Source organism: Notothenia coriiceps, unplaced genomic scaffold, assembly GCF_000735185.1.
Source record: "Notothenia coriiceps isolate Sejong01 unplaced genomic scaffold, NC01 NC01_scaffold00038614, whole genome shotgun sequence".
Lineage (NCBI taxonomy): Eukaryota > Metazoa > Chordata > Actinopteri > Perciformes > Nototheniidae > Notothenia > Notothenia coriiceps.
Window position 1 is genome coordinate 1,786 of NW_011371315.1, and position 9,830 is coordinate 11,615.

Sequence of the window (9,830 nt, forward strand, 5' to 3'; positions counted from 1 at the left end):
GTAATTGAGAACAAGTTGTTTTTGTGTTAAAGTGAAAATATGATCAACTAACCAGTTCATATATTTCTGAAGTAATACAAGTTAGTTAGATCGCACAACCACTGCCAACATACACAAAACCAATACAAATGGTATGATCTGTCCACCCAGCATGGTGAGTCCTGGCGGCGAGAAGATAGGACATGTTTGCAGACCGTTTTCTAGTTTCTGACACAGCCCCAGGTTAGAAGTACAGCGGACACAAACGTGGTTAATGCAAATTATAGGCCAACGCCAAACGACTCAGAGTTTCTCCAATTTGTTCATATTTTGTGTATTCCTGCCAATCCTTACACTTTACTAATTTAACTAACTAATAACTAATGACTGTATGGACCTGGTAAAAGTGAATTATTGTCCCATGTTTATTTCTTTCATCATGGGAATCAGATGCAGTATTTCTTTATCGTTCGCATTACATGTGAAAATTGTGAAGTTGTTATGCCTGTACATGTTACAGTTTTACTTTGAGTCATGACTTGCCACTTCGCCAAAATAAGGATAAAGGCCTAAGAAACAGACAAACAAATAATTGTGTCAGGAACTATGACTTGTGATACAGAAAGAAAAACTTGGATAGAAGATATGGATACTTAATTTTGCATGATGTATTATCTTTGATTTGCTTTACGCGCCAAAACCTTGACTTCAATCCCTGGGGCCCTCTACTCTGTATCATGTGCTTCATACCCTAAAGCTGTCTAGAATAAGAGCATTGACACATTGAAAAGGTTTAGGTTTGAATATAAAAGTCTCATGAAGGCATTGAGGCCAGTCTGCAGAGCGAAGAAATGCCTCTACTGAAGCTGTTATTCCTGGTTCTTCTTACCAGGAGGGTGATGCCTGTGTGCCGGCTGCAGGGGAGGGCACAACCCCCCGAGCTGTCCAAGGCTGGAGACTTTGTCTTAGGTGGCATCTTCACATTTCAAACTGGATACAGAGGCAGCATACCCAGCTTTCAAACCTTACCTGATCCTCCAAAATGCCTGAAGTGAGTATGTCTTTTGTTATTTTACGCGTTTTCTTTTTCAATACATTTTTGTGCAAATAAAATAATTTAAATAAATGTCTTGTTTTTCTAGCATCAATGTAAGAGAATTCAAATTTGCCCAGACTATGATCTTTGCAATTGAGGAAATAAACCAAAACCCTGCTTTTCTTCCCAACCTGGGCTACAAGATATACAATTCCTGTGGAATGACAAATATGATTAAGTCTGCGCTAGATTTAGCCAACGGGCAGAGGGAGATCATAGATGAGAGGAACTGTACAAAGGCTGACACTGCTCTGGCTATACTAGGCCACTCTGCATCTGCACCTACAGTGGGATTTGCTCGGATTATGGGAAGGTTCCAGATACCAGTGGTAAATATTTTACTTTTATTGTCTGCATATAAATAATTCTAAAACACACAGAATAAGAGGATGTTTCTGAATCAATGTGATTCAACTAAGAGGTTGTTTTGGAAATATATTTAATTCTGTATTTTAGAGGGCTTCTCGATTAACTTGTCTTATAATATAGATCCTTAATATTTTTCATTATATGACAATGTTATATGATGCATTTGTAATCAACATTATTCTGTTCTGTCTAACTTTCCTTCAAACAGATCAGTCATTTTGCAACCTGTGCTTGTCTCAGCAACAGAGAGGAGTTTCCATCCTTTTTCCGAACTATTCCCAGCGACCTCCGCCAGAGCAGAGCCCTGGCACAGCTGGTCAAGCACTTCGGCTGGACCTGGGTGGGGGCAATTAGTAACAAAAATGACTATGGTGTCGACGGTATGGCCTCTTTTATACAAGCTGCACAAGAAGAGGGGGTGTGCATTGAGTATTACGAGGCATTTGATCAAACAGGTCCTCTCCATGACTTAAACAAAGTAGTTGAAACTGTGAAGCACTCCACCTCTAAGGTTATTGTGGCATTTATGTCCCACAGAGAAGTTAATGTGCTGGCGACTGAGTTATACAGACAGAACATTACAGCACTGCAGCTGGTTGGCAGTGACGCCTGGATCACAGATCACTCTCTGACTGACAGCGAGGGTCGCAGCATCCTTGTGGGCTCACTGGGCTTCGTTGTGAGCAAAGCTCAGATCCCCGGGCTGGAGGAACACCTGAGGCAGATCCATCCCTCACAGTTTCCTGACAGTCATTTTGTAAGAGATCTCTGGGAAGATGTGTTCAACTGCGCCCTGAATGACTCTTCAAACACACACAAAAAGCCATGCAGTGGCTTTGAGAGCTTGCAGAATGTTGAATCGTATTTTACAGATGTTTCAGAGCTTAGATTCACTTATAATGTATACAAGTCAGTTTACGCAGTGGCTCATGCTATACACAACCTTGTCACATGTGAAGAGGGGAGGGGCCCCTTCTACAACGGGAGCTGTGCTGATACTAAAAACATTCAACCATGGCAGGTGAGGAAAGAAAACCTTAATTGATCTTTTGAAATTATTTATTTATATCCCAAAAAACTAAGATGGAATTTGAAATAACCCAAAGCCCCCTCTTTTCTTTGCAGGTTCTACATTACTTACAGAATGTAAACTTTACAACAAGTCAGGGGGAAAGAGTGACCTTTGACCAGAATGGAGATTCGCCTGCAAAATATGAGCTCATTAATTTACAACATGTGACCTCAGGGACCATACATTTTGACACAGTTGGGGTTTTTGATGCCTCTCTGCCTCATGATCGTCAATTTATAATGAATGGCATGAAGATAGTGTGGGAAGGAGGAAGTCACACGGTACAAATTCATATTATTTTATACTCACATTTCTGGATTGTTAGTCATAATGCAATACTGCATAACATTTAATGTTCCACATAAATGAAGCTAAGCATAACTAGATTGATACATAATTTATAATGTTTCCAAATTCAAATTACATGTAAATAACAATAAAATAAAAAAGTGTACACACTGTAAGTCACATACAATTCATCCACATATTCATGTGCCAGGTGCCTGTGTCAGTGTGCAGTGAGAGCTGCAACCCGGGGGAACGCAAAGTCTTTCAGAAAGGAAAACCTGTTTGCTGTTATGACTGTATACCGTGTGCAGATGGAGAAATCAGCAACATCACAGGTTTGATCTAGAAAAATACTGTATCAGGATTTGTGCTTTTCTCTTTCCATGATCAGATTATGACCTAATTGTTTGTCTCTTTCAAAAACAGACTCTATGGAGTGCTTCAAATGTCCCATTGATTATTGGCCAAATACCAGAGGGGACACATGCATCCTGAAGGAAATAGAATTTCTGTCTTTTGAAGAGATCATGGGGATCATTTTAACATTATTTTGTTTGATTGGGGCGATTTTTACAACTCTTATAGCATCAATTTTTTTTCACTTCCGGGAAACTCCCATTGTAAGGGCTAACAACTCTGAGCTGAGCTTCCTGCTACTCTTCTCCTTGACTCTGTGTTTCCTGTGTGCTCTGACCTTCATCGGCCGGCCCTCTCAGTGGTCCTGCATGCTGCGACACACGGCATTCGGCATCACCTTTGTCCTCTCTATCTCTTGTGTTCTGGGGAAAACTATAGTGGTGTTAATGGCATTCAGGGCTACACTTCCAGGCAGTAATATGATGAAGTGGTTTGGGCCTTCCCAGCAGAGACTCAGTGTTCTGGGTTTTACTCTAATACAGGTTATAATTTGCATACTTTGGCTGACAATAAGCCCTCCATTCCCCTTTAAAAATATGAACCACTATAAGGATAAGATTATTCTTGAGTGTGCCCTGGGATCACCTGTAGGGTTCTGGGCTGTGTTAGGATACATAGGGCTCTTAGCTGTGTTGTGTTTTCTACTTGCTTTCTTTGCTAGAAAGCTGCCTGATAATTTTAATGAAGCTAAATTTATCACATTCAGCATGTTGATATTCTGTGCTGTCTGGATCACCTTTATCCCAGCATATGCCAGCTCTCCTGGGAAATTCACTGTGGCTGTGGAGATATTTGCCATTCTGGCCTCCAGTTATGGGCTACTATTCTGTATTTTTATCCCTAAATGTGTTGTTATTTTACTCAGGCCAGAACAAAATACCAAAAAGCATGTAATTGGCAAAACAAAAGATATCCACCATTAATTGTACAATGTTGTGACGACTTCCATTTAAACCATGTTTTGGATTGTTAATTAATCACTCATTGAAATATTTATTTCCCAACCAATCACTTTCTTTTTTGAGTCTCCCAACTTAATAACACCATTGCACGTGTACATGTTTATTTGTATTATAACATGTTTGTTAAGCAAATACAAATAAATTATTTGAAAAATTGTTGAATTTTACTCCAAACTGCCATGAAATCTGTATCTTTTAAATACCTTAAATCGTCAAATTTCTGCTGCCATCCATAGCCCAGAAAGTTTAGTGATACATTGTTGAAGTGTGATTAAGGGATATGATCATACCTTATTAGACAATTTGTATGTATTTTACTTCACAAAATCAAGTAAATAAAACATGATTAAGACACGAGTGCAGAGCCTGGTGCATGTGGTTGTGACAGACAAGAAATACAAATCTTTCCTAAGTGTAAACACTATGAAACATCCTAAATGGCACATATGATAATTAAATACATGATTTATTTGAATTTAATCAGTCTTTGCAGGCATTTAACCATCACATGCATTAGCTATTTAGTTCTGTCAAGATTTTTGTTGGGATAAATCTATAATAAACATTGTATTTCTGTTAGGCGCCTATTCAAATTTCCAAGCATTTCTGTATAAGTCCTTAGAACATTTGGATCCATACCATTTGTTACACTGTTTTGGTGGCAAATTTAAATATTTTTGACCAGAATTAATACAAATGTAAAAAAAAAAACTGCAATCCTAAGACATTTGTCGGTTTCTTCAAGAATAAAATACATTTCGCTAAATAGTTTATTAGCGCTTCTGTTGAGGAAACTGCTCAAAAACCCCCTTTATGGACAATAAACATAGGAGAATTAAGCTAATCGAGCAAAATAACACATGAATCTACACCAATCACTGCAGGCCTTTGTCCAAAACTGCGTTTGATTAGCATAACGTTGCCATGGCTGCTAAGGGGAAAGTTGTTAGCTTGAGGTTAAAGGTCGCGGGTCCCCTTTGAATATATTGCCAATTCAGACACTCTGCACCAAAATGTTGCTTGACTTTGGAAATGTATTTGTTTATACGGAGGTGTGTGGCGCAGTGGGTTGTGCGTTGATGTTTGGATCAGGGGGTCACAGGTTCAAACGCCACTGCAGTCATGTCGTTGTGTCCCTGGGCAAGACACTTCACCCCAAATTGCTCCTGTGGGGATTGTTCACAGTATGTAGTATGTAAGTCGCTTTGGATAAAAGCATCTAACAAGTAACATGTAATAATGATAATAATAATAATATTGATCATTACATGTCATATCAATGGATTTCTTATTTCTTTGTTTAGAATTATATCAGTACCTTTATTCTAACTTCAAAGTTAAGCTTGATAAAGCGTCTTAAAGACAGTTAAGGAACACTGTGTCAGAGGTTTAAGTGTGTCTCAGTAAACACTCTGATTGATTGTTATTAGAGGACAAAGCCCCCTTGTGTAGTCCTGTCAGATTTAATCTTCATGCCTGACATCCTTTATGTCGTAGGATTTGCTTGTACCGCTGATAATTGACCACTAAGTTGCCACCTACACCTGAGAAGCAGACAAGAAGCTATAAAACACCTGAGGCAACAATCTTTGCTGTGCCAAAGGTGAGGCTCTGAGATGACAACAGTCACATTTGTCTACTTAACACTGTTCACTTGGATAGTTTCATCTGGCACATGGCTCAGACTACATCCGTTTGCCGAGCGCAGTCAGTATGGTCGTGATGAAGAGAAAAAGGGTTGCAGCTCGAATGCATCATACAAAACGGCTGTCGTTCATGATAAAACAAAACTGATACTTACTTGGGAGAGGTGAGTACATTTTTGCCAAATTGCAGTGTTTTCTGTTATTCCCTTCACTTATATCTTGCTCATTAACTAGCTTTTTGTTTTGTCAATGATGTGTATACCCCAGTGTGGTTTCCATTTATTACAATTACAGGGGCCTAAACACCATATTGAGAGAACCCTCAATAGACAATGAGACAATCTCTAGAGGAGTTTTGACGAATCAATTACAATTTGAAGTCACTCCAATGAAATAATACAATCTTAAATATGTTGTTTTAAATTGCTTTTGTTTAGGTTTAAATGGCGGTTGAGCTTATGCTTGGCTACACATGTTGAACAGTTCAGTGATTAATGCAATGTTTGACTGTAGATAAGGGTAACATTTTGCTACATAGTTGTATCACATACTGATGTTTTCTTTATTTTTTAGATCTACTGAAAAGAGTGTTGCCTCTGAGAGAATTTTAACAGAGGACAGGTTCAAAAAGAGTGCCCTTATTCCTGGTGCTTTGAACAGCATTGTCTTAAATGGCTGTGTAAACCTGTTGCAAAAAGTAAAGGAACCTGTGAAGCAAAACAGGCATGTCTGCAAGAGTAAATTGCAACAGTCGTTGGTGTATTCCCTGTCTAAGAGCAATTTCCTGCTACTTAAAGAGAAGGTGAGCACCAGAGTTACAGAGTGTATTTCTACTACACCAATTTATCGATAACTGTTTTCATTATCGTGTTGTTTTTTTTGCAAATGTTCTTTATACAGATAAAGACTGGTAATCAGAGCGCACATTCAAATAACAGCAGTTTGTGTCCCTCATCTGTTCTTCTGAGTTATGTGGCTCACTGCTACCACATCATTACCTTTGTTAAAGCGGAACACACATTGGATTATATTTGCATCTGCAAGGCATGCAACCTTGATGTCAAAATCTGGCAAGTTTTTTTAAACAGAGAAATCGGATCTGCATATCAAGAATTTCCTATCTTCATTCTGTGTGAAAGCCAAGTGAGCCTGATGTCCTCAGAAAAGTGGAGGAGGCCGTATGTCACAATCTACTTTGTGCAGGTGCAGATTTAACCTTTCTGTCAGAGATGAAGTTTGGAGAGGAATATCAAATAAGACTGACATGTATAGAAGAATAGTATTTTAACTGTGGACATTCTTGATACTCATATTCTAGTTTAGTATGTGTGTATTGTGAAATAGAATATAATGTGATGAAAAAGTTTTGCTAATTCTATAGAGAGATTGTCCAGATACAAATATACACATTAATTATTTGAAATGTATATGCAATGATTGATATACTCAGTTTTATATATCCAAAATAACGATGACACTAATACCAAATGAATCTCCTCACAGTATAGTATGCATTGTAATACTTCCCAACTGTATTTGTAATGTGTGCAGTAACTTACTGTCATATTGTCAACAGATGCTTTCTGCACAATACCAAGCACTTCTGCCACAAGCAGGTAATGGTAAAAAACAGCTTTTATTTCCTTAACAATGAATAACTTGAGTTTTGTTCTGCCTCAGATTGCATGAAATGTACTGTTTACTCAGGCAGGATGGTGAATGTGCGGCCTTCAGACACCAACAGATGGGTTGCAAGATCCAACAGATGGGTTGCAAGATATGCTCTGGCTGCTGTGGTGCTACTTGGAATCTACCTGGCGAGAATACAAATAATACCAAACAGAGTCAGTCCTGCTCATGGCAGTAACTCAACCATGATGATGCTTTTTACTGTGACATTTCACTGTTTTGTACCATCAGGTAACACCAGTCAGCCTTATGACAGGTTAGCTGTCCGGATCTCTCTCATTGTGTGCCTCTTTTGTGCTCTGGAAAGAACTGTACATGTGTTAATTGCCTGCAGGGCAGCTCATACTGTCATACAATTGTTTTGTCCCACACAGCAACAATTTAGAGTTCTGCCTGTTACTGTGTTTATTATCTGGTTGACTTTGAGCTCTCCTTTCCCAAATATGAACATAAAACACTGGTCTGAGGACATGCTTGTTGAGGGAAGTGTGTGTTCATGGGCTGTATTGGGGCAGATAGAGCTACTGACGGCTTTGTACTTGGTGTTCTTCTCTCTTCCCAGTTTGCTCAAATCCATCCTGACAAGATTAACATTCCTGAGTATTCTCGTACATGTGCAACTGGTAACCTGTGTACAGAATTCAAGGGTAGCAACTAAATATGAACTATTTATTAAGATCACTGGGTTAATTTGAAAAATTAATATGTATATAGGAAGTTAATGTCCATTAACAGCTGAGGAACAGCTGCTCTTGGTGAATACCATTTTTTAAATATCTTTCTTACACAAGATGCCAGACACTGGCAGTCAATCAAATCCAATCAGTCAAATCAATGGCAGTTGAATATTATATATGTAGATTTTATTAAGCTCGGCCATACATTTTAGACAATTCCTGGGCTCTTTGTTTTCATTTATAAAGATTGATTTTAAATGGAAATGTCTCCTGTGTGTTCATGTATAGTAATGACTTATGGCATAGAGATTTAAAACTTTACAGTAAGCACACTGTGGGGTTAATAAATTATAACATGTTTTACCTTACGTCTTTTGTTAACATTTTTAATTACTTTAAAATGTTCATATATCCAGGTTATATCTATGCAATAAATAATGTTAGCCCACTTGACTTTGAAAACATATGAAGTATGCAAAATTGAGATAGGAAAAGCAAAAGGAAATACATTAATCACTCCTGAGTTACCTTCTAGTGTGTTAAGATTACACTTGTTTTTTAAAAGGCAGCCTTTCTAACACGAGTTCCCAGTTTGGTTTTGTGAGGGCTTTCTGTCTTTATTGTTTCAAGGGATTTGAGAAAAGTTGTGTTGGTCACAAATGTTCAAAATAATATAATTTGTTGGAGAAATTAATAATACTGTTTCTATGTTTTTTTTTTCAGTAATTAGATAAAGACTAATTTAAGTTATTACAATTACTTAATAATATGATTTTTTGAAAAGGAAACTGTAAATTGGAGTGTATTTGCAATTTGACTATTTGCATGTTAACGACTTCAACAATAATAAAACAAAATTATTCAGTGACTTGTTTTTTTACAATTAACACATTGGATTTTAAATAATGACTCAAGATTGACCTGAACAAAATAATAATGCCACAGCTCTTTTTGTACTACTTGCCAAATTTCTACAATTACTTGAAAACCTAAAATATATTTTAAGTTGGTTAAGTTTCATGAAGAGATTTTATGGAGATAAGAAATATAAATAGACTATGCTTTTTTACCAGGTTATTAAAGATGCTGAGCCAGTCAGAATCTTCTGAATGACAAGGAAGTGTAACAATAACTGCACAGCATGTCCAATGATCCATACATTCTTAACCGCTGGGGTTGGGCCTAGCCACATTTACCAGCTCTTCCTGGGGGATTTTAAGGTGCTCCCAAGCCAGGGCGGTGGTGGCGAAGTCCGCATAGGGCCTTGGCAACTTGAAGGTCACCAGTTCAAGTCCCAGAAAGACCAAGCACTAACGAGTTGTCCCTGAGCAAGGCACCGTTCTGGGCGCCGTACATATTGGCAGCCCACTGCTCCTAACCATAGACTGTATATATAAATGGACGTAGTGTCCGTGACATCACCCATAGGATTCTGCAGAGTTGCCGAGATGCCCTTGGTAGGCGGAGTCGGCCACTAACGTCTCAACAGTGACGTCAGAGTCTAACTCCCACCTGCTCCAGCCTGATCCAAATAAGGGCAAAGAGGTGGAGCCGAGCAGGGACCTGCTGCCACAGAACTGGAAGTTCCAGAGCTAGCTCAAGCTAAGAAGCTAAGCTAACATGAAATACATGCAT

The 9,830-nt window shown here is 38.4% G+C and overlaps 1 protein-coding gene across 1 annotated transcript; it reads left to right on the top strand.

The window, feature by feature from the left end:
- The first annotated feature begins 905 nt into the window (after positions 1-905).
- Positions 906-4,265, top strand: LOC104968312 (extracellular calcium-sensing receptor-like). Its single transcript, XM_010797888.1, has 6 exons — positions 906-1,030; positions 1,122-1,404; positions 1,653-2,465; positions 2,570-2,797; positions 3,016-3,139; positions 3,231-4,265. The coding sequence occupies exons 2-6, from the start codon at positions 1,156-1,158 to the stop codon at positions 4,142-4,144; spliced, it is 2,328 nt and encodes a 775-aa protein (XP_010796190.1). The 5' UTR covers positions 906-1,030; positions 1,122-1,155; the 3' UTR covers positions 4,145-4,265.
- Positions 4,266-9,830: the final 5,565 nt, after the last annotated feature.

Coding starts and splice junctions, on each gene's coding strand:
- LOC104968312 (XM_010797888.1), top strand. CDS start 1,156: ATGATCTTTGCAATTGAGGAAATAAACCAAAACCCTGCTTTTCTTCCC. Junction 2,466..2,569: donor AAAACATTCAACCATGGCAG/GTGAGGAAAGAA, acceptor TTTTCTTTGCAG/GTTCTACATTACTTACAGAA. Junction 3,140..3,230: donor AGAAATCAGCAACATCACAG/GTTTGATCTAGA, acceptor TTTCAAAAACAG/ACTCTATGGAGTGCTTCAAA.